The sequence below is a fragment of the Mustela nivalis genome (genome assembly GCF_964662115.1).
Source record: "Mustela nivalis genome assembly, chromosome: 13".
NCBI classification, from domain to species: domain Eukaryota; kingdom Metazoa; phylum Chordata; class Mammalia; order Carnivora; family Mustelidae; genus Mustela; species Mustela nivalis.
The window spans coordinates 86,962,991-86,985,554 of NC_139032.1; the positions used below are offsets into that span (position 1 = coordinate 86,962,991).

Below are 22,564 nucleotides of genomic sequence, written 5' to 3' on the forward strand. Positions count from 1 at the left end.
TCTGGTGATGTTGATGCCTGGGCTTCCGGAGACAGGAACATAGCCCCCGAGAAAAGGGAAGGTCGGAGCCGGCAGGCCCTGGGAGGTGATCTGCTCTGACCCCCACCAGCCTTCCGAGGGGCCTGCCGGAGTTAGAGAGCCTGGGGCTGCTGCTCAGGGTCTCTGTTGTCAGGAGTTGGTGGCGCTAAATCACCCTTTCTTCCTGGGCCAAAAGAAGGCTGTGTGGGAGGAAAAAATAAAGCGACATCATTTTGAGAGTACCAGCTGATGCATAACTTACGCATGTAGGTTTTAATTGAAAATAGGGACCAGTTACACTCTTAGGTGTTTATTTCTGGCCTCCGTGAGCTCCCAGTGGCAGAAGGGTTGAGACTGTCTCTCTGCTTTCTGCTACCTCTTTTCTCCCGCTCCCTCCTGCGCAGGTACCTGGAGGTTATGCGGAAACTCCAGAAGACATACAGGATGGAGCCAGCCGGCAGCCAGGGCGTGTGGGGCCTGGACGACTTTCAGTTTCTGCCCTTCATCTGGGGCAGCTCACAGCTGATAGGTACTGAAGGGGCGCCTACCCCCCTGTCCTCCCCTGCGCACCCTGGGGCGGGGTGTGTGTGGTCTGTCCGTCCCCCTCCCTTCCTGCCTCGCTGCTGCTGCTGCTCAGGGCCGACAGTGACAGCTTGTAAAGCAGGCATTAGACCGGCTATTGACGGAGGCTGTTTGCTGTCGACCTTGTGCTGCGAGCCAGCGTGGCAGGCCGGGGGAGGCGGAGGCAGAGTGTGCTGAGATAATGGAAAGTGACAAGGGCTGGTGCAGGGGCGCTTGCCTGGCGCATAATGGACTGGTGGGAAATGCGCCCCAGCTCCTGGCAGCAGCTGCGGGGTTTTATGTTGAAAATGAGGGGCTCTTTTGACTCGGTGACCGGCGTCATCCGCTGTTATTATCCAGCTGTGTGCAAGGGGCCCGTCAGGGAGCAGCCACCCAGTGCGGGGCAGCGAGCCGCTTCCTGTGGGCCCTCTGTGCTGGCTCCCCTCACTTGGCCCTGCTTTCCAGGTGGGGGCGGCTCCCGGGGGTCTCCGGTGGGTGAGGGTCCGGTGGTGACTTCTGCTACAGTGGAGGATGAACTGTCTACAAGATAATATTATTCATAAGCGTTTGCACATTTGCTCTGTGCCAGGCCCTGCTCTAAGCATTTTAGGTAGATTATCTCCCAGAACCTTCTCAGTGACCCTGGGAAGGGTCTTTGCCTGCATGAGACTAGGCACCCTTGACAAGGGGTAAACCTGCATGGGCGCCTGGCCCGGGGCTCTCCAGTGGTTCCAACCATCAGGCAGCTTGAGGGAGGGGCTGTTCATAGCCCCACTGCACAGATGAGGAAACCAAGCCTCAGAGAGCTGAAGTCACTGGGTCAAGGTCACATGGCTAGAAAAAGGCAAAGCCTCCGCTCTTTCCACTAGAACACACAGGCACACACGCACACACACGTGCACACACACATATACATACTCGTCATTTATTGCTCCCGCAAGGTCAAGTGTTGAGGGCTCACCGGTGGGACTATGGCTCCAGGGTAGGTGTAGACTGCCCCAGGCCGCGGCGGCACTCTGTCGGTGTGTCTCGTTCTGAACCCCGGGGCTCTTTGCTGTTCCCAGACCACCCGTATTTGGAGCCCAGGCACTTTGTGGATGAGAAGGCCGTGAATGAGAACCACAAGGACTACATGTTCCTGGAATGTATCCTGTTTATCACTGAGGTGAGGGGAAGGGGTGAGCGAGAAGCCCATGGCGGCCTCCGGCTGAGATCAACAGAGGCTGATGGCTTTGGAGTGGGACAGAGGAGCTGGAGCTCTTGCTTGAAGATGGCAGGTCCTCGAAGGAGGATTATTGACAAGGAAGCCCCACTAGGCCTGTGAAAGGTTAAGCCAGCTTCTGACTGTCTAGGGACTCCTCCCCCAAATCTGTGGTCTGGGAACTCCGTGGGACTGGAGCTGAGGGACTGGGACTCGGTGGCTTGTGCACTTGGTGACTGATGCAGCTGGTCTGAGGGGGTGGGTGGGGCCCACGAGCTCTGTCCGGCACACGCATGTGGCTGTGCAGGATGAAACCCATGCAGGAGGCGGGGACACTCAGGCGGACGGCAGGGCTAGAATTCTGCTGAGGGGATGTGTCTCGGTCAGCACCTGAGGACACGGGCCAGATGAGGTGCTGGAGGTAAACCAAGTAGGCCCGGGCCCCCAGCGCACCGGGCAGGGGGTGTTTAGTAACTGGGTGCTGTTGCCCACTGAGGCTGGGTCTCCCACTTCCTCAAGGTCACCCAGGGAGCTTGTTAAAATCCACGTTCCTGTGCCCAACTCCAGCTTTATGAATCAAGAATCTTAGGGACAAGAGCCAGGAACCTGTGTCAAATACACCTGCCAGGTGACTTTGCACGGGATCTGGGGACTCACTGCTCATAGGGCCTCTCTCAGGAGCTGCCAGGACCTTTCGTCCCCGCCGCTGCATACCTCGCCCCCTGCCCCCAAACTTTGAAAGCATGCCCTGGTTCTGCTGTCTGCAGAGGGTCTCGCCACCATTCTCTTAACAATGCCCACATGCACATTTGGGCTCGGTGATGCTCCCTGCACGGCCGTGGTCTCCTCCCAACCGGGGCTGCTCTCTTGGCTCGGGTTCTGAGCCCCCCGAATGGAGAAGCCTGGCTGAGCAGCCATTGCCTCGGGTTCCTCACGGTCAGCATCCGGCTCGGGCCTCTGGCAAACTCCAGAGGCCAGAGGGGAATGGACACGTTTTTCCAAGTCAGCAAATGGAACCGGGACTGATGGCTGGGCGGCCGCTGCCTCAGTCTCAGATTTGCTGCCTTCAGCAGTGTGGCAGGCCCAAGGTCGGAAGGACTCGGGGCAGCCTGGCTCACTGCCTCGAGAGCTGGTCACGTGCTGCTCTTTCCAGAGCGGAATGCGGGGGTCTGGGGAGCCCTGGGAGCCTCTGGAAGAAGCGGGAGGAGCGGGTGGGGAGAAGGGGTGCACCTTCTAGGCTGAGCCCTTGCTTTGCTCACGGAGGGATAAAAGGCTCAGCTGTTCTGGCTCCCTCTGGTGGTGGCCAAGCCCCTGGGTCCCTGTCAGGGACTAACAAGGAAGAAAGCCAGGCCGGGTCGCAGGGAAGATGGGAATTGATTCCAGGTTAAAATGTTGTATTTTTATTTGTTGGGTTGCTTATACTGGTATAAAAACCCAAAAGCTTTCTGAAGTTTGGGACCCTGTTCCTCTGCTGGAAGAAATCCTGCAATGGCCACTAGGTGGTGCGAAAGGCACACCGAACTTGGAGAAGGTTCCGGTACCTTAACATGGGGAGAGGCGGAGAGGCAGACCCTAGAGTTTTTGCTTGTTCTGTACCCTCTCTGCAAGGCCTGCTTCTCACTCTGGGTCTGGGTGCTTGGGCATGGTGGTAAACACTGAGTGCCAGCAGGGCCGAGGGCTCCCTTTCATCCACCCGGGCTGGCACTTAGCGGACTCTGCTGCGTTGTGGTGGTTCTCCGTTGCTCCGGGCTTGGCTGCGCCCACCCCAAGCCCCCTGCCACCCTGCACCAGGGTGTCCCTGCCCCTGGTTCCCCCAGTTCGTGAATGAGTGACCTGGCCTGGCTCACTCTGATTGAGGGGTGGGGCACAGGGGACCTGGAGGCCCCTGCGGAGCTCTGTGTGCTTCAGGCTGGAAGGGGGCAGTGTTGCCTATGGAGACTGGGGAATCAGGAGGCTGGTGCAGCCAGGAGAAAAAGCAGAACAGCCAGAAGTTGGCAGTAGAACCGGGCATCCTCCTCCCCATCTCCCGGGGCCTGCCCTCGTAACCCTGGGCATCCCAGAAGAGGGACCCCACCTCACAGGGCTTCTGCCGGCTCAGGCAATGCAGCCCTGGCGCCTTTAAGAGCCCAGGGCAGGCAGGAAAAGAATTTCAGTTTCAATCTGGCTTCTAAATTTGGAGTTTTGGGAAGGGAGGGATCAGATTTCAGCTGGAAGGGAAGGAGCTGACAGGAAGGCGCTGTGCAGAGCCTCCCCCCCATCCCCCCTCAGTTACTGACAGAGGAACCATTTACAAAAGGCCGATTCTCTTGGGAGTGGAGAGGCAGGAACGCAGCGTCTGTGAGTAATTTCCTGCTCAATATGGCTGCTCTGACTCACACGATTCCCCTGGGGTCACTGCGGGACTGCAGCTTGCTTGCTCGTTCTCGCTCTTTCTCTTCTCCCTTTGTGGCTAGAATGAGCTAATTTTTTTTTTTTTTTTGTCTTCTCGCTCCCGATTCCTTTTATCCTCCTCGTCTGTTTTCCTTTCCCAGAGTTGCAAAGTCTCCTTCTGAAGGACTTAGGGAGACCTGGGGACACTGAAGGCCTGGGGGTGGGGTGGGGTGGGGCAGCCCCTCTCGAGAAATAGCATCTCTGGCTTTTCCACAGGGAGGGCCAGTGCCACTGGGGCTCTGCCAGCAGGCCAGAGAGGCCTTTTGGGGTCCCCTCCTGTGACCCCAGTGGGTGAGGCTGGCGCATGAGGTGGAACCTCTGGTTTCCCAGCATCCTGGGCTGGCCCTGGCCTCGGGGCCCTAGCTGAGCAGGCTTCTGGAGCTATGCTGTGGGACTAGGCCAGCAGGGCACCTCGGGGGCGGTTTGGTCACCAGGCCTTGTCCAGAGTGAAACTGATGACACCGCTCCAGCGGTCCCCGAACTTCTCTGGGCCTGGAAGTGTGCAGGAGAGGACAGGAGCCAGCGCTGGTCCCCAAGGAGCTGAGAGCTATGGGGGAAGGGGTGGGGCGAGAGGGAGGGACGGTAGCTGGGGGTGGAGCCTGCTGGAGTAGGTGGTGGGGCGGGGTACAAAGCTGCTGGAAGGGCTGCCGGCCCAAGGCTCTGGATGTCAGCAGCCATCCCTATTACAGAGGAGGGAGCCTTAGAAATAGAGAGGTGGGGAAGATAGTGGGTGTAGGCACTGACCCCAGGAAGAGCCCCGCAGCCACCAGGGTGGGTCTTGTTTCTGTGCCCCGCCTCAGGCTGTGGCCCTCACTGCTGGAGGAAGGGGTCTGTTGTCCTTGCTACTGAATCTGGGGGTCGAGACAGGCTTTGGGGGAATTTTAGCCAGGAGAGGGAGGTAACAGCAGTAAATGGGAGCTTTTTGGACTTAAATCTTGCAGTTTGGTACAAGGCCTTATGGTATGGGAGTGGGTCACCTGGGGAGTCCACTGCCAAGCAATGGGGGGTGTTATGAGTTCCTGGGCCCCTCTTCTTCTGCCCAATATGGAGGAGCTTTGGGTCCATCCTTTCTTCCTGGAACAGCTCTCCTCCAGCCCCACCTCTGCTCCCAGCCTCTTCTGGAACCTTCCACCCACTCAGGGTCCAAGTCTCTGCTTCCTTGCCAGCTCAGCCTCTTTGCTTTACGGACTCTTTCTTCTGAAGCCTGGGGCTCAGGGTGCTGAGCCCCATTCCCGCAGCCAGCATCAGTACTGTTTCTGAGTTGGGGGGGCAGTGTTGAGGGGGATTGAAATGCCTTCGAGCTACAGATGTGCCGGCCTGGTGCAGAGGGCCTCCCTGTCTCAGGGCTGTGGTTTCGTGTCGTGGGAACTTCACTGGGCTGGCTGCAGAGTCTCTTTCTTTCCTGGAGGGTCAAGCTCTCTGGCAAGAGGAGGGACAGGAATGGAGCTGTCCTTGCTCCAGCCTGTCCCTTGCTGCTGTCAGTGCCATCCCTGCCTAACCTCCCAGCCAGGTCCGGTGGGCTTTCCAGAACAGACGTTCCTCCTGAATCTGCTGCAGGTGCTCCCGGCTCCCTGCTCACGTCTGCCCCCTCTTTTCCTCCCTCCCTTTTGCCTGCCCTGCAGAGGGCAGTTGGATGCCTGGGTTTGGTCTTCCCCACCTTGCCCTTCGCCCAAAACCACCCCCTCCCCTGGCTCTTGCAGCTTCGCCTGTGGCAGGTACAGCCCGAGTCCCGGGGCGGGGCGGGCAGAGCCTGCCCTGGGTGTGGGGCCGGGGAGGGCCGGGGAGGCTGCTGCTGCTCTTTATCTGAACGGGAGCAGGTCCATGTGCTGGTGGGGCTCTTTGTGGCTGCGGGGGAGTTGCTGGGAGTCCCAGCTGGGGCTTGGGTTGAGATTTTCTTTTTCTTTCTTTTTTTTTTTTTAAAGATTTTATTTATTTAGGGCGCCTGGGTGGCTCAGTGGGTTAAGCCGCTGCCTTCAGCTCAGGTCATGATCTCAGAGTCCTGGGATCGAGTCCCGCATCGGGCTCTCTGCTCAGCAGAGAGCCTGCTTCCCTCTCTCGCTCTGCCTGCCTCTCCATTTACTTGTGATTTCTCTCTGTCAAATAAATAAATAAAATCTTTAAAAAAAAAAAAAAGATTTTATTTATTTGACAGAGAGAGATCACAAGTAGACAGAGAGGCAGGCAGAGAGAGAGAGAGGGAAGCAGGCTCCCTGCTGAGCAGAGAGCCCGATGCAGGCCTCGATCCCAGGACCCTGAGATCATGACCTGAGCCGAAGGCAGCGGCTTAACCCACTGAGCCACTCAGGCGCCCGAGATTTTATTTTTCTGAGGCTGCTGAATGTGGTGGGTGGTGGGACTCGGGCTCCCTTTTTTTGGCTATGGAAGAAAGGATGACCCTGGAGGTTATATTTTCCCTGTGGGTCTTTCAGATTGAGAGTCGGTCTCTGATACTCACGGGCACCTCTGTGTGCACGCGTGTGCGTGTGTGTGTGTCCCCTCCCTCCCAGGTGGTGCAGCCAAGTCCCTGAACATACATGCGCATGTGTGCGTGTCTGTGTGCACATATACGTGTGCACGTGTGTGCTTTAGTGCGTGTGCATGTTTGTGTGCGTGCACACGTGTGTACACATATGGGTGCGACCTTGCTGCTGGGATCCGGGGATGAGCTCCTAGGTGGCCTGCCTCTCCAGCTGTGGATTTTCTTTTCCAGATGAAGACAGGCCCCTTTGCAGAGCACTCCAACCAGCTGTGGAACATCAGCGCCGTGCCCTCCTGGTCCAAGGTGAACCAGGGTCTGATCCGCATGTACAAGGCCGAGGTGAGAAGGGTGGGCTGGCGCTCCTGATCCTGGGGCTGCCCACCGCACCCTGCTGCTTTGCTCCAGATCTTGGGCCAGCTTCTCTGACGCTGCAGGCCTCAGTGTCTCTCTCGGTCTGTGGGATGGGCACCCAGAGAATCTCTGAGGCCTGGCTCTGCCCTGTGACCGAGTCAAGGCCCTGCAACTCAGGGTCCTGTCAGATGGCCAGAGGCCCCTCACAGCCGTGTCTCCCACGGGGACATGTAGGCGGACGGGCTTTGGAGGCAGCAGCCAAGTTGGTGCTCCTCGGGCGTTGGTGGGTCTGATCCCTGGGCAGGTGGGGGTCTCCTGGAAGGCCCGGAGCACCTCTTCGGCACCAAGTAGGGAGGAGACATTTTCTTGCCATCCTGTCCCTTTTGCTAGCTCCTTTCACATCTGTGCACACCAATGCCAGAGCTGTGTGACCTTGGCCAGGGTAGGGCCTCCATGTGAAGTCCTTCGCCCAGAGTCACGAGTTCTCCAAGTCCCCTCTTTCCGCCCTCAGGCTGGTGGTCTTTGATGTTGTCCCGTGCCCATCTCCTGACGTTTGGCCATTCCTCTCCCACGGAGGGAGGGGTGCTGGTTCTCTGGGTCTATGTCATTATGCTCCGCACTTACGCAGACCCCATCAGTGGAGGCAGGGGCACGGGGAGAAGAGGGCATTAGAGGCTCGCCTGTGGCTTGGTAGTATAGATGCTTCCAGTTGGCTCTGTTCCCTCTGCATGGCCTTGAAGGGGTTAATGGTGCTGGAACTGACCGGGCCTGGCCCTCTCTCTCCCTTCCGCCCCCTCCCCCTCTGGTCCCCTTCCTCTGGACTTCACATCCTGTGTTTAGGTTCCAGCCCACATACCTCTCTAATCTGAGAGGCGCGGGCTGCCCTGCTGCTCCTTCCGGGCTGGCCCAGTGGGCCCTCTAGTCCAGCTGTCCCCTGCCTGGAGAGCTCCCAGGGCACTGCCTTCTGGGTGTCCTATTGTTCCTGACACACCCCCCACCTGCCCCCGCCAGTCCCCTAGTGGGTGCCGATGGGGAACCCCTTCCCACTGCTGGGGGCTCTGTGCAGCGGGAGTGGAGCGCCTGACCCCTCCGGCCTCCCAGCCCTGCTCCCGGCTGCCACTGCCATGGCCAGGACTCCTGGCGGCCAGGGCTCTGGGCCTTTCCTGCTTGGGGTCCGAAGTGCTACCCTTCCTGCATTGCTCTCCCTCGAAGGACTCACTGGAAACTTATGGGGGTGGTGGGGGTAGGTGGCCCTCAGGGCAGAGCAGAAGCCCCTGCCCCCTTCCCCTACCTTCCCCTCACAGAGCTCCGGCCTGATGGGCTAGGGTTCCACACAGCGCCACAGTCGCAGGAACAAAACAGAACAGTTTAGAAGTTGTGGGATTTTTGCGGCTGTGCACCGTGGGCCCTGCAGCTCAGGCCCAGACCGGGGGGTCCCCAGGGGACCCCAGTGCGCCCTTCCCAAACCCGGGGGAAGCTGTAGCTCTGCATGCAAGCAGGCGTGGTGTGGGCTGGCAGCCTTGCCGGGGGCTATGTGGCGACCAGACTCCTCTGTCGGACGGCGCTGGGGCCCCTGACTCCGGGTTTAGGAACCCCGCATCTCTGTGATGTTCGGCGCTCGTTTATAAGGTTCTAGTGGGTACCCCTTGGTCTTTTGGCCCCTGAGAGCCCGTGGGATCGCCTGCCCCCTTCCCAGAGGCCCCAGGGAAAAGACTCATGTTTTCAGGTCATCTCTCGGTCAGTGGGCAGGACCCACAAGTCTTGAAGTCCGGAGCAGGGTTAGCAAGATCAGGGCCACCAGAGCTGGCTCTTGGAGGGGGGTTGGTCCCCTGAGCTGCCACAGAGGCCTGACCAGGCCTGGCATTAGGTGGCCTCAGGATTTGGGACCCGCCGTGTGCATCTCTGCCCCTGCCTTTCCAAAGTGAGGAGGAAACGTGTTAAGTACCCTTACTGGTGGCGGGGCCTGTCTTTCCCGAAGGCTGTCACTGCTGGCGCTCCCTTCCGGAGGGCCTTGTCATGGCCTGGAGAGCCCCTTCTCCCCCTTGAAACACCAGCACCTGGAAGGGCCTCCAGATCTGGGCCTCCAGCTGGAAGGTCTGTGCGGGGTGGACTGAGCCCAAGACGCCCTTCTGCCCCGTCCACCGCCACCGCCCCCCTCCGCCGACGGCTAGCTGGGAGAAGGCTTGCCCATAGGCTCCCTTCCACTGTTGCTGTTGTCCTGCAGCCCTGGCCTGCCTTTGCCCCAGGTAGCCTCTTACCTTGAGCCCAGTCCTTCTCCTGTGCTGGGGCCCTGGGGGGACTTGTTCTGGGTCCCCAAGGCAAAGTGCCCCTGCCCCCTCCTGCTAAGCCTCTCTGGCCTTTGCAGCTTCTCTTGAGTGAGAGCTAGAAGCAGGGTGACCTTTGACCCTTTCTGGAATTCCAGGGCTCTAGGGGCCCCTTTTACAAACTCCCACCACTTCCTTGATGACATAAGCACAATGGCAGCTGCCTTTGCCTCTGGCCTGGAGCTCTGCTGTTCCTCCTCCCCGCACCCCAGGGACCCGGCTCCTGCCTGCTCCCCACTTTTTCCATTCCGGGCCCCCGCAGTCTGCCTGTGGCCTGGAGCCCGGCTCCCACACTGGACTTCGTTCTGCGTCCTTCTTCCGTCGCATGGAAAGATTGTCCTTTTTCTGCTCAGCTCCTGGGCCCCCTTTAGGCCTTGGCTGTCCCCCACTTGACGTACACACAGCTGGTCAAGACCTCTTTGTTTCTGCACCTGGTTGTTGAAGCGAGGGGACCTGGGCCAGTGGTGGCACACCTTTGTCCCCCTGAGTTAGGAGGAGGCTGAGGCCACAGTCACAGAGCAGGACTCGCCCGATCTGAAGCTGTAAGTCCTGTTCCCCTCCAGCCATTCTGGTGGTTTTCCGTGGGCAGAGGTGTGAGAGAAGGCGATCGCACTTGCTGGGAGCTGCTGCCTGAGAGAGTTAGCCAGTGACCTGGCCTGTGTGAGGCACAGCAGGACTGGTGTAGGGAGGCTGGGAGCTGGGGCCCCCCCTCCCTTTTCTGGTCCCGGGGGGCGCTAAGCCATGCCTGGGTCAGAGGGCAGAGGTGTGTGGCTTGAGGACCAGCTGCCTGTGCACCAGGCAGGCCCTGCCACCTCCCTGTCTCCCCCGGAGCCCTGGGCTGAGGTCCCGTGTGGCCTGCGTTCAGGGAGTCAGGCCATTCCCCTGTTGGGTGTTCTTGTCATCTGCCCCACGCACAGAGCTGCTGGGAATTGCCCTGGGGGTCGGGGGATGTTAACTGGTTCTGACTCTCTGACTCTGAAGTGCCAGCCAAGGTGTCTTTTTCAGTCCAGATAAGTGAAAATTGCAGAAAAATGGGTCTTGGAGCCTTCTTAGGTTTGTATCCAAATGTCCCCACACCTCTCCTCCAGGACCGGGACCTGGGCTAGGGGGCTCCCTTATGGCCTGGAAGGTTCTTTTCATCTCTGGTCCCCAACTTGCCACCCTCCCGCATTTAGCCCTCCCATGAGGTTGGGCCGCCCTCTCTTCCCCTTCCTGTCTCCCTCTCCCTCGCTCATTATTTGGTGGGTCTGATTGTCATGGAGTCGGGGGGGGCAGTCTTTGGATAGGAGAGGGTGGTCAGAAGCAGGTAGGAAGCCTTGCTTTTCCCTGAAGGCCCGAGAGCTCCCCTTGGATGGCCCCCTCCTGGGCCCTGGGTGGATGCTTTCTGGGTACCGTGCTGCTCTGAGGCTCTAGAGTTGTGCCCGGGTCCCTTGGAGGCCCGAGAGGCTGAGTGGGCCCTTGATGGGTACAGTGTCGTCTTTACCTCTCTTCTCCCCTCTCCCCTTCACAGTGCCTGGAGAAGTTTCCTGTGATCCAGCACTTCAAGTTCGGGAGCCTGCTGCCCATCCATCCGGTCACCTCATGCTAGGGGCGGAGCAGCCCGAGCCACCCGGGCCACCACCGTTCCTGTGCCTGCCCTCCCGTGCCCCGGCTCCAGTCACTCCCTGCCCCCTCCCCCTGTTCTTTCTGTTTGCTGAGAGGCTGTTTGCTGGGGTGGGCGGTGAGCGCGGGGTTGAGGGAGGCTCAAGGCATAGGGGTGTAGGACCCACAGTGAAGGGAGAAGTGACCAAAGTGGGGCCCGTTTCCCCATGGCGGGGGCGGGGTGTGCTCGGGCCCCAGTCCTGCGCTTGGCCTTCCTCTGCTGCTTACCCGTCTGGTCCCGCTCGAGACCCGACCCGGCTGGCCTGCACCCCCGGGAGGGAAGGGGGTTGCGGTTTGCTTTCCTTTCCCAGGTCCCGTTGCCTTCTTAGGGGTTCGAGTGGTTGCTTCCCGGGGGGTGGGTCTGTTACTGAAGCCATGTTTGGGTGGGTGTCTGGGGGTTCCGAAGGCTGCAGGCTGAGGCTGGCGGCCAGCCTGGGGTGGGCTCGGGAACCGAAGAGCATGAGCCCCTGGGCGTGCTGGTGCCTGTGTCCAGCGCCTCATCCTGGCTTCTCTGTTCTTTGCCCTTTGGCTTTGCTGGGTTTTCTGGCCATAACCACTCCTGCCGCCCTCTACCGGGGTGGCTTCTGGAAGCTGCCCTTTGGGTAGGCACTGGGTAGGGGGCCTGCTCACTGGCTGACCCGGTGAGGCCTGCCTTTCCGAAGTTTCTCAGGCTGGGAGGGAGTGGCCAAGACAGGGAGGGGCTGGGGCCCACTCGGCCTGTGGGGGACCTGGATTCCTCACGAATCTTCGCTTCTGCTCCCTCTTCCCTGCTGCTTCTCCAGGGTCCTTTGGCCCTGTTTCCCTGCCCTTCAGGGCAGTGGGTCAGGAGCCGCTGGAGCGCTCAGCAGCAATTCCCCTCCCGAATCCTCCCCTCTTCCTGAACTTCACCGACTGGCTCTCCAGGACAAGGCAGCCATGCCGCCCTTCCCCAAGCCCAGGTTTGGCTCTGTGGGTTGGCAGGGGCTGGGCTGGGAGAGGGGTTGCCGGCATGCCAGGTCCTGAGTTTTTTTTCTAGGCCTGCTTTTGGGCTAGCCTCTTGCAGGCTCTCCCTGGCTCAAGCCCAGGCCTGCCTTTCTCCACTACCCCACCCTCTGTCCGGGTCCACATCCCTTTGGGAAGGAGGAGCTCCCAAGAAGCACAATTAGGGGCTTGACCCTCACATCTGGGCCAATGGCCTGGGCAGAGGCTGGGACAGGAACCACTAGAGTCACGGAAACCGTTTTCCTAGGAGAGGCCCAGTACTGGCCTCCCTCCCAGGGTCCAGACCACCGCCTTCCTGGCTCCTCTTGCCCTGTCCTCCTCGTGCCCCTCCAGTCCCGTGCGCCTTCATTGCTGTTTGGATTAAAGCCTCTGTTTTGCACCTGTCACCCATGTGAGGTGTGTCTTTTCATGCCACCTGTTGATTCCTTCTCCACGTGCCTGTTTGTCTCCCTATCAGGTCCCCTTCCCACAGGCCCAGGTGCCTGGGGCTTGGCTGGCTCAGCGGCCTCTGGGCCGAGCCTTCCCTGGGCAGCCAGTGAACATGCAGCGGTCACCCAAGCAGGCCCTGGCGGGTCCTGGCTGTCCCCACCTGCAGCTGGAAGTAAGTTACAGAATCTTTCTGAGCCTTGGCTTCCTCATCTGCACAGTGGGGACCGTCACCGGCTGCCGGCCAGGAGCCAGTGAAGGATGTGAGGTCCTCAGCCCGGGGCCTGGCTCGGAGCAGACGCCTGTGGTCGCCCCGGCCCTTCTAGAAGGCAGCCCTTCTGGACTCCAGGCTTGACGGGAGAGCCTTTCTTTGGACCCGACTCTGCTGCGAGCCACGCCGCTGTGGCTTGTGGAGTGCACTTTCTGTATTGTCCTCCCCCAACCCTTCTGCCCCTATCGTGCCGGAGTTGGGAGTCGGGGGGCCGTCGTACTGAGGTGGACACACACCTGTGCATGGGCTTATGTCTGTAGGTGAGTCTCCTCGGAGGATGAGCCCTTGGCTCTTCTCTTGGCCTCGGAGGCCTTGCCGACCTGGTGGTGGGGAGCCCTGGCTCAAGCCAGCCCCCACCCCCCAAGCCAACTTCCGGCCCGCTGTGCCACTTACCAGCTGGGAGACCCTAATTGGGAAGCCAGGCGTCCTAGTCAGGAAAGTGGGCATAACGCCACTCCGGCCACGGACTGTGAGGACCCAGTCATTTCATAGGTGGCCGGTGGCTGCATGTTCCTCATTCTCTTGCGGAAGACCGCCGGCAGCCCCCAAGTGCCGGAATGTGAGGTGGCAGTGGGGATTCGGAAGGAAATAACCAGTGGCTAATCGAGACCAGAGCAGGCGGGGTCGGTTTGAGCCACACGGTTGGGAAAGCCCCCTTGGAGGACCATGAGTGCATCCTGCAGAGACCTGCTGGGCGTGGGGGGGGGGCGTGGGGGCAGGGAGCAGCTGGAAGCTGGGGCTGGGGGGGGTCGGGAGGCAGGGTCCTCACAGGTCCTTACTGCCAGGTTTGGGGTTTAGTCTCCCGAGTATGCTCTGGGGGGCTGCTGGAGGCTTTGGCCAGTGAGAAGGGCGTGAAGTATGTGGGGCAAGAGGAGGCATGGGGATGGTGCCCTGGGTTAGGGTTCAGTGTGCAGGTCGTGAGGGGGTCCCGTTTTGGCCGTGTTAAGAGCGATCACCAACAGGAAGGAAGGTGTGAGAGGGAACAGAAGCCCAGAGCAGCCGTAGTTCTTGGCTTATGCAGCCTAATTGATGCCATGTACTGAGGGGGGGCAGATGTGGAGGAGGGATTTGCTGTCGGGGGTCCTGGGGGTACCTGTTAGCGTCTAAGAGGAGGTGTGGGGTAGGCATCTGGGTCTGCTGATCTCCAGCCAAGGGCGGGGCCGGGCTGTCGGACTAGGGAGTGATCAGCAAGCGACAGGTCCTGGGGGTCACCGAGGCAGGAGGAGGGCTGGCTGGTTCTGGGCAGACCAGTAGGGGGTGGGCCAGAGCACCCTCAGGTCAGAGCCCTGGGCGCGTGGCTAAGAGGACGGAACCAGCCTTGGGTCTTTGTGCCTTGCTGCGGGCTGCTTGGGCAGGGTGGGTGGCAGAGGTCTGGGGCGGGAGTGGGAATCATACGTGGGGGTGGGCGTCCTCCCCGCGTCCTCCCGAGGCCCCATGAGGGGCCCCCAGGAGCGCAGAGGTGGGGTCTCTGGCCCAAGCCCACCTGTCTGGGAGGAGGACCGCAGAGCCAAGGGCACTCTAGCACAGCCCCTCACTTCCCTCTTCCAGAGCTCTGCTGGAAAGGGGGCCGGGATGGGCAGAGTGGGTGGGGGCTCGAGGTCGGGGAAGGCTCGAAGCGGGTGATGATCGTTGTGTGTGCAGGCCCTGTCCGTTGTGTGCTGAAGAGGGGGCGCTGCCGGCAGCGAGGCCTCGGAAAGATGCCAGGCTGTTCGTCCCTTCTTAGCGGACGGGAGGTGGACCCTCGCAACGACTCGTGCCTCCTGCCTTGGTCTGCGCTCCTTCTGTCCTCAGCTGCCTGTGGGGTGGGGCGGGCAGGAGATGGGGGCTTGTGGGGGACAGTTGGACCCCGAGCCCACAGGCAAGGGCTTCAGAGCAGGCTGGCAAGTGGGCTGGGGCCGGATGATGGGACGGCGGAGGAGTCGTGCTCAGCCGAGGACGGCTGCGTTGCTGTCACGCCCTGGGCTCTAAGGCAGGCGAGTGTGGGGCTGGCCCCCAGCTCTGGAGGAGGGGCGTCGGCTGCCCACCATCCTGGACCAGACAGGCCCCAGAGAGCAAGTGGAGCCCCTGAACCTGTGTCCCTGGCTCAGGGGGCGCTGAGGTCGTGCTCATGGGTGTGGCGGTGGGTGTGGGGTAGGCACAGAGAGGCCCTTCCTAGCAGAATCCCTGGCAGAACTGGGGTTGGAAGGAGAACAAAAGGGAGGACCAGGCGCGCCCAAGACTTGCACCCAAGTCGGGCGACATGTTCTCCTTCCGTCTGACAAGCAGTAAGCACATACTACATACACAGCATTTGTAGGTGTGTGGGACAATAAAGGTGAGAATCCTGCCTTTAAGCGACTTCCAGCCAGAGGCACCAGGCTGGCTCAGTGGGTGGAGAACAAGACTCTTGATCTCAGGGTCGTGAGTTCGAGCCCCACGCTGTGTGCAGAGATGACTTTTAAAAATCCTAAAAATAAGAAAAGAAACTTCTAATTTAGTGGAAACAGAGGGATCTTGGACCCATTATTGGGGGATGCGGGATGATCGACTCTGGGCAGGGGCTCAGGGAAGGCTCTGGGGAAGAGCTGGCGTTTGAGTGGGGCCTGGAATGGCGGGCAGAGACAGAGGGCATCCTGGTGGGGGAGCCTATTGGGAGCGGAGGTGTGGAGGGATGGGTCACAGGAGGCAGAGCTGGAAAAGCAGATGGGGGCTGGTGTGCGGAGAGCTCAGAGCCGAGACTCCCATAACACGCCCCATCCCCTCGATGCGCCACAACCTCACCGAATTGTGAGGTTTGTAATGCGAAATGTATGTTCTTCACAGCTGTCTGGTCCGCTAGTCCATGGGCGGCCAGAAGGCAGGGACCCACCTGGTGCTGTATCCCAGTGCCAGCCAGACTGGCACACAGCAGGCCCCAGTAAACATATCCGTGGCCAGGAAAGGTGTTTAACTGGTGCCTGTGTGTGTGTGTGTGAGGGGGGGAGAGAGAGAGAGAAGGACTCAAGGCTGGGTTTTAGGACACTCTGACAGCTGGGTGGGTGCTGGGTCAGAAGCTGGGTGCCAGCCGTGGGGCTGGGACTTGGCTGGGTCTTGGCTGGGACTTGTGTTGAAGGCTCCGCGCAGGGCAGAGAGCGAGCCCCGGGCTGGGCAGGGGGAGACTAAAGTAGAGTTTTGTGCTAAGGGAAGGGACTGAGTTCTTAGTGACCCTGGGGGCTGTCCCTCGGTGCCGGGGGTGGGGTGGCCGAGCTCCGCAGTGGCCGCTGAGCTGAGCTCCGTTGGGCGGACATTGGGACCTCGCTGATGGTAAAGCTGGGCTGCTGAGTCCCAAGTCCTGGTGGACTGGGGGGGGGGGGCTGCAGGGGCCTCCAGGAATCCCCCTTCCCCAGCTCTGCCGGGGCTCCAGCTCCCCCCTTTCCTGCACCCTGGGTCCTAGCTGCACCGGCCTCCATTCCGTTCCCTGGACTCCCTGGACCACCCAACTGTAGGGTATGGCTCTCTGCCCATGGGGAACCCCTGGTCATCCTTCAGAGTTCAGCTGAGGCCTCACTTCCTCTGCGAGTCCTCTCGTGGCCACCCGCATGTCCCCTGCTCCGGGCAGTCAGTACGCCCTGGCTATGGGGGCGACGTGTACGGCAGCAGCCACCCCGGGAGGCTTAGTGGGGGATGTCGGATGTGTGGCCACCCAACTGGAAGGTGGGCGTGGTAAGGGACTGTTTGCAGATACAGCTTCTCTTTACTTGGGGTTCTGGGGTTGGGGTGGAGGCCCACCCCTTCCACTCAGCACTGGGGCTGAGGCAGAAGTGGGGTGGCCTGGGGAGAAGTGAGGGTGTGGTTAGAGTGGCTGAGACAAAAAAAAAAAAAAATAAGAGAGGAAAGCCCTAGGGAAGCTGAAGGCCACAGCAGCTGAGGCCCTGGAGTTCTTGTGGGGCCGGGGAGGCCCAGGTCGGCGCTCAGCTGCCAGGCTGCTCCCAGGGGCTGATGTTGGCTCAATCACTCGGCCAGCATCTCCAGAGCCTTTTCTGCTCCAAGCCCTGCACCAGGTGCCTGGAGGCTACGGTGACAGGACGGCCGGGGCCCTTCCTCCCGGAGCACATTGTAGCACAACTTCTAATGCAACCTTCCCAGTGCCCCGTGTGTCCCATGGTTGGGGATTCTGAGAAGCAGGATGACACAGTCGCACACAAGCCATCAGAGGATGTGCTCATCCATGTTTTCTCCTGGAAAGATGCTCAGGACTGGTTTGTTGCTGAGCCGGTAAAACTGCTGTGAGGACCGTGCGGAAAGTAGAACTTTTTGTAAAACAGCAGAAATCTGCATTTTTGATCCATCCTTCTCTGTCTGTCTACCTGGGCTGAGGGCCGCAAGGCTGTTTCTTAGGTAGTGACATGCTTCTCTCTCTGGGTGGTGAGGATCTTTGTTGCTTTTCCTGATCCCCCAAAACAGTTAGGAAAATGCTAAACATTAGTGAACCACAAAAGAAAGAGAAAGTAATTGTGGGTAAGTTTTAACTTTGTTGGTTTTCATAGTTGGTTTTTAAATCATTCTACAGTGCCCACATGTTACTTTGTAATAAGGAAAAAAAAAAAAAACAACCTGATAGAAAAGGTTTTCCCCTAAAGAGTACCTAGTCTGGTGTACCTCTGGCAGGGAGGCAGGAGGGACCCAAGGGAGGAGAAGCCCTACTCAGATATGCGGGCAGGCTTCCTGGAGGAGGAGAGGTATTGGGCGGAGGACCAGCGAAGAGGACTCCAGCAGGCTGGACGTGGCAAGGGAAGGCTGCTGTGTTTCCTGGTGGGCATCTGGGCATCCGCAGCCTACCCAGGCTGGTGGTGACCCCTGCTCTCAAGATCCCAGCAGACATGGGTTGGGTCCTGAATTCAACCCCAGACTTGAGCTGCACTTTCCACCCCCTACAGCCTGGAATGGGGGTGGCCGCGGATAAACCAAGGGAGGGACGGTTCCATTTCCCTCCATTTCCCTCATGCTTGCGATGCTGCGGCAGGGGGGTTCCCTCCTCGGCATGGGGGCAGGGCGCCTGAGCAGAAGTCCCAGCTCCGAGCGGGGGGCACTGATGCCGGGGCAGCCCAGAACTGGGCCACAGAGATAGCACCCGCAGTGCTGGGCCCGAAGTTGGCACTGCATGAGCAGAGAGAAGGCAGGGAGGGCATCCCTCTGCCTGGGCAGCCCGCCGTGCCCCGGGTTCGGGTCCCAGAGCCCTCCCCCTGTCCGCAGCCACTGCTCCACGACGCTCAGTATCCTCTCCAGCTGGACCTTTGCGGGCCTCTACATGTCCGCCTCTTTTCCCCTTTTCCCTCCTGATGTGTTTGCGACTAGGTGGGGGCTGTTCCAAAGGGACATGGAAAAAGGCAGGCCGAGTGCAGATGCCCCCATCCCCAGATAACCAGAGTCCGGCCTCAGCTGGACCAGACTGCTCAGACCTCCATGTGGGGACTTTGGGGTTTGTCTGCTCTGTGGGCCGACCCTTCTAGAGTCTGCTCCCTCGGCTCTGCAGGGCGTGGGGAGTGGGGGTGGTCGAGGTGTGTGTGGGCTCTACTTCCCACTGTGTGACCTTGAGCCGGTTCCTTAACCTATCTGCACCTCAGTTTCCTTAGGTACTAACTGGGGACACATAAACATCGGGGTGACCACACGATACTTTGTAGGGGAAGCACGCCTACCGGGCTTCGCCTGCATTATTATCTCCTGTAATCTTCACCAGCCACCAGGGGTGAGCACACAGGGACGGAGGCACAGAGGGGTAAGGACAGCTTTGGTGAGAGGTTATGCCCACCCAGGCTATGGGGCCCCAACACAGACGTCCTCACCGCTGAGCTCAGTGATGGCCTTCGGTCGCTCGCGGAGGTTTTAGGACGACACATGAGAGCCTTTAGGGAACAAGGCGACTGAAGAGGACAGGGTCGGGGGGGGCTTCCTTGGGGGTGGGACGAGGACCCCAAGTCATGAGAGCCCTGGGAAGGCTGTGAGGTAGAGCCAGAGGGGCTCGTCCCACTGCTGCCTGCTGACACCCAGGCTCGACCTCCAGCCCAGCCAGAGGGGCCTGGTGAGTCCTCCATGCATGTCCCTGGCCCCTATGTCCTCATCTGCCACGGCTGCTCTAGGCCCCAGAAGCTGCCTGTAGCCTGTCCTTGGGGTGTTCCCAGGAGACCTCGGAGCTGGTGCTTCCTAAGCCCAGCCTGTGTGTCTGACCTTGGGTGATGTGCTTAAAAGCATGTCTCCTTCGTCCTCACCACGGGCCAACTCTGTCCCCATTCCACAGAGGAGAAAACAGGTCCTGGTGGGGGAAGTCACTGGCTGGACAGGGCGCTGCTGGTCTCTGTCCTGCTGCAGCTCCTGTGGCCTCTCCCTGGGGCCTTACCTGAAACCTCAGGGTGGCCCTGCTTGCCTCGCTCCGTTTCCACGGAGGTGGCCTAAGGGCCCTCCTCCTCCCACCGCAGACCCCGTCTCTCCAGGACAGGCCCCAGACCCTGGCCCCGTGGGAGAGGCACCTGCTTCCAGAGCCCCATTTCTCTCCGGGAGGCAGGGCCAGTCCCACAAAGACAAGGAAGAGGCAGGGTCATAAGCACCGTCGTGAGAGTTCTGGCCTGAGAAGATGGCATCCCTTTCCCATTGCGGGGAAGAGGAAACTGTGTGTGTGTGTGGGGGGGGGTGGCGAGGATGGCGCAAGGTCTCCAGCTCACCCCGTGAGTCAGGATGGAAACAGTTTGTCAGACGTGGCTCCTACTTCATCAGCCTGACGAGGCACTTCCCGCTGGGCAAGACGAAGCCTTCTCTGCTCCGGTGGAAACTGCTTATTGCCCCGAGGTGCTCCCGGTTGTCCTCCAAGTCCCATCAGAGCAGACAGTCTCCATCAGTCCCCAAATCCACGCATCAGCCTCTCCTCCAATTCCCCAGATACAACAGGCAGATAGGTCCCATTGGGTCCGTCTCCAATGTATAACTCTCATCTGTCCACTTCTCCCTTATTGGCACTGTGGCTGCCTCGACCTCCGCCAGTCAGCTCTTACCAGTGTGGCAGCCTCCTCTCTGGTCTCCTGACTCCACTCTGCCCTCCAAACCCCGGTTCCACACTGAGCTGCTCAAAGGTAAGTTCCCATCATTGTCTCACTGCTGGCGGAGCAGTCCACCACATCATCTGGGTCCTCCGATCCCTTGCACTCTCCCCTGCTTCCTGCCCTGCAGGCACACTGCTCTCTCCTGGTCCTCTCAGATGCCAAACTCATTCCTGCCCCAGGACCTTTGTACCTGCTGTTTCCTCTGCTTGGATTGCTTGGGTCTCCTGGTGAGCAGAGGTTCTGTCTGGTTGTTCAGGGCTCTGTTCAGATGCCGCCACCTCCTAGGGGCCCTCCCTGCTTTCTCTGAGTTGCTGCTGAGGGAGCCTCCCCCAGGACAGCTGTTCCCCATCCTGCCCTCTGTTGTACCTGCCTCTATGACACTCATCGCGATCAGAATTTATTATCTGTTGATTTGCTTACTTGGTTATCATCCCTTCTCTCAATAGAACATAAGCTTCAGGGGCGCCTGGGTGGCTCAGTGGGTTAAAGCCTCTGCCTTCGGCTCAGGTCATGATCCCAGGGTCCTGGTATCGAGCCCCGCATCGGGCTCTCTGCTCAGCAGGGAGCCTGCTTCCTCCTCTCTCTCTGCCTGCTTCTCTGTCTGCTTGTGATCTCCGTCTGTCAAATAAATAAATAAAATCTTTAAAAAAAAAAAAAAAGGAACATAAGCTTCGTTGGAGGGCAGGAAGCAGGTTTATGTGGTCACCACTGAAATCTCCAGGGCCTGGAACATGAATGTCCCACGGTGGGCAGGGGCCCAAGACCTGAAGGAAGGAAGGAAGGAATAAGACTTCCTGTCCCTGGAGTTATCTTAGAAAAAGCTGGACAACAGGAGCTGGATGGAGCCCCGGGGGCCAGGCTGTCCAACCCCCAGCTCCAGTGTGGGAGCCTGGGGCCCCATGGGGAGCCAGCCTGGCAGGATGACTTCCGAGTGTCCCAGGCTCTGAGGCCTTGTGCTTCTGTGGTTCATGGTCAAACTCAGGCAGCACCGTCGAGGTGGACCGGGTGGACTTGGCCCTGGGTAGGCTGGATCTAAGAGACATTCCCCCCACCCCTCAACCAAGGGCAGAGAGGCAGAGCAGGAAAAGAGACACCGAGCAGGAGCTGTCCTGCTTTTGAGGACACAGAGATGCCCCCCGCCGACATAGCAGGGCAAGTGTCCATCCCGGTGCTGAAGCCTCCCCGTCCCCCGGAAACAGTCAGTCCCCCTTGTTCTGAGGCCTTCCCGTGGTGCCTCCTCTGTTTTCCTGATGGGGGCCAGAGCTCATTCACAGCTGCCTTCCCCATGCCTGCCAACCCATGGGAGGTGGGGTCACTCAGCCAACGGAAGTTTATTGAGCACCTACTGTGTGCCAGGCTCTGCTCTCTCCGGAAGCAGTGAGCCCGTGAACTCCCTGGTTGGTGGAGTTTACATCCTAGTGAGGAGACAGAGAGTGAGCAAAGGAACGGACCGTGGAACATCCACCAGCCACAAGGGCTACGGGAAGAATACCGGTGAGGGCGGTAGAGGGGGACAAGTCTAGAGGGGCAGTCAGGGCGACACTGGGTCAGAGGGACCCGAGGGAGAGAGAGTTAGGAGAGGGCTGTGTGAGGCCCCAGGCCACACACAGCAAGAGCCCAGCCCTTGGGATTGGAAGATCCTGGCGATGCACGCAGGAGGCGGGAGCGCCCCGACTCGTGGAGACTGGGGGGCTGAGTGCAAGGGCAGCAAGGCTGCGGCGGGGTTGCCCTGCAGGTCAGAGGGGGCACTGTTCATCTACTCCCCACGGGGCAGGAGCAGTGGCGTGGAGGGACTTCTTCTGGCTGGCTTATGGGATGCAACATAGTGTGCCACTCCTTCCTGCCACGCCATCAGCGATGTCACAGAGCAGCCAGGGTGGCCCTATTTCCACAGCCCGGACGTTGGCCAGCGATGCACCAATGAACTCTGCCCCCTCCCCAGCCGGTTTGCAACCATCACCCTCCCGGCCAGTTTGGAGTTGGGTGGTGCTGGGATCTGACTTAAAGGTTTTGCAACGGAAGTGGGACAGTCGGAGGGCGAAAGGGAGGAGGGGGGAGAGCAGCGAGCAGGTTCGCACAGTCCTCTGGGCTCCAGGCACCGGAGGAGAGGGAGAGGGCAGGTGGGAATCTGTTCCGAAGGAGAGCTGCTGGAGGTCAAGGGCGGGACTGGGCGTGGGCTTATGGGAAAAGAAGTCCAGATGTGCCGACGTTTGGGTCCAGAGCAACTCGCGCATGGGTGCTCCATTGGCTGGATGGGAAAGACGAGGGAAGCAGGGGCTGGGGTGAGACGCGAGCTCTGCGACATGCAGGACCCCCCGAAGAGAGGTCAAGTGGGGTTGGGACCCGAGCCACATTCCTCATGGAGGTCCCAACTGGGGACAGAGATGTCAGGAGGGGTTGAGGGGACTACATGAGCCTGTCCAGGAGAAGGTGGCAGGAAAGGGGAAGGGAACAAAAGTCAGAGCCCAGGACCTCCGCGGCATTCACGGAATGGGAGAAGGACCCAGCAAAGGAGACTGGGGACATAAGAGCCAGGAGAGTGAAACCAGATTGCTTTCTGGCCCACTGTTTTCTTTTTCTTTCTTTCTTTCTTTCTTTTTTTTTTTTTTTTAAATTTTTCTTTATTTACTTGACAGGCAGAGATCACAAGTAGGCAGAGAGAGAGAGGGGGAAGCAGACTCCCTGCTGAGCAGGGACCCCCCCCCCCCATGTGGGGCTCCATCCCAGGACCCTGGGATCATGACCTGAGCCGAAGGCAGAGGCTTAACCCACTGAGCCACCCAGGTGCCCCTCTTTTTAAAAAAAAAGATTTTTTTTTAAGTACTGTCT

General features: G+C 59.8%; 1 protein-coding gene and 1 long non-coding RNA gene across 3 annotated transcripts in view; both read left to right on the forward strand.

Moving 5' to 3' along the window:
• PTPA (protein phosphatase 2 phosphatase activator) overlaps window positions 1–12,372 on the forward strand; it is a 29,547-nt gene extending 17,175 nt beyond the window's left edge. For both annotated transcript variants that reach the window (XM_082695904.1, XM_082695903.1), the window contains 4 exons: window positions 423–547; window positions 1,644–1,744; window positions 6,921–7,028; window positions 10,875–12,372. In XM_082695904.1, coding sequence (XP_082552030.1) covers window positions 423–547; window positions 1,644–1,744; window positions 6,921–7,028; window positions 10,875–10,952 — 412 coding nt within the window. In that variant the 3' untranslated portion in view covers window positions 10,953–12,372. The remainder of the gene's footprint in view (window positions 1–422; window positions 548–1,643; window positions 1,745–6,920; window positions 7,029–10,874) is intronic.
• Window positions 12,373–12,603: 231 nt separating this feature from the next.
• Window positions 12,604–22,365, forward strand: LOC309846635. The gene is made up of 3 exons (XR_014302029.1): window positions 12,604–12,943; window positions 14,325–14,451; window positions 19,677–22,365. It is a non-coding gene; the product is annotated as an uncharacterized lncRNA (long non-coding RNA).
• The last annotated feature ends 199 nt before the right edge of the window (window positions 22,366–22,564 follow it).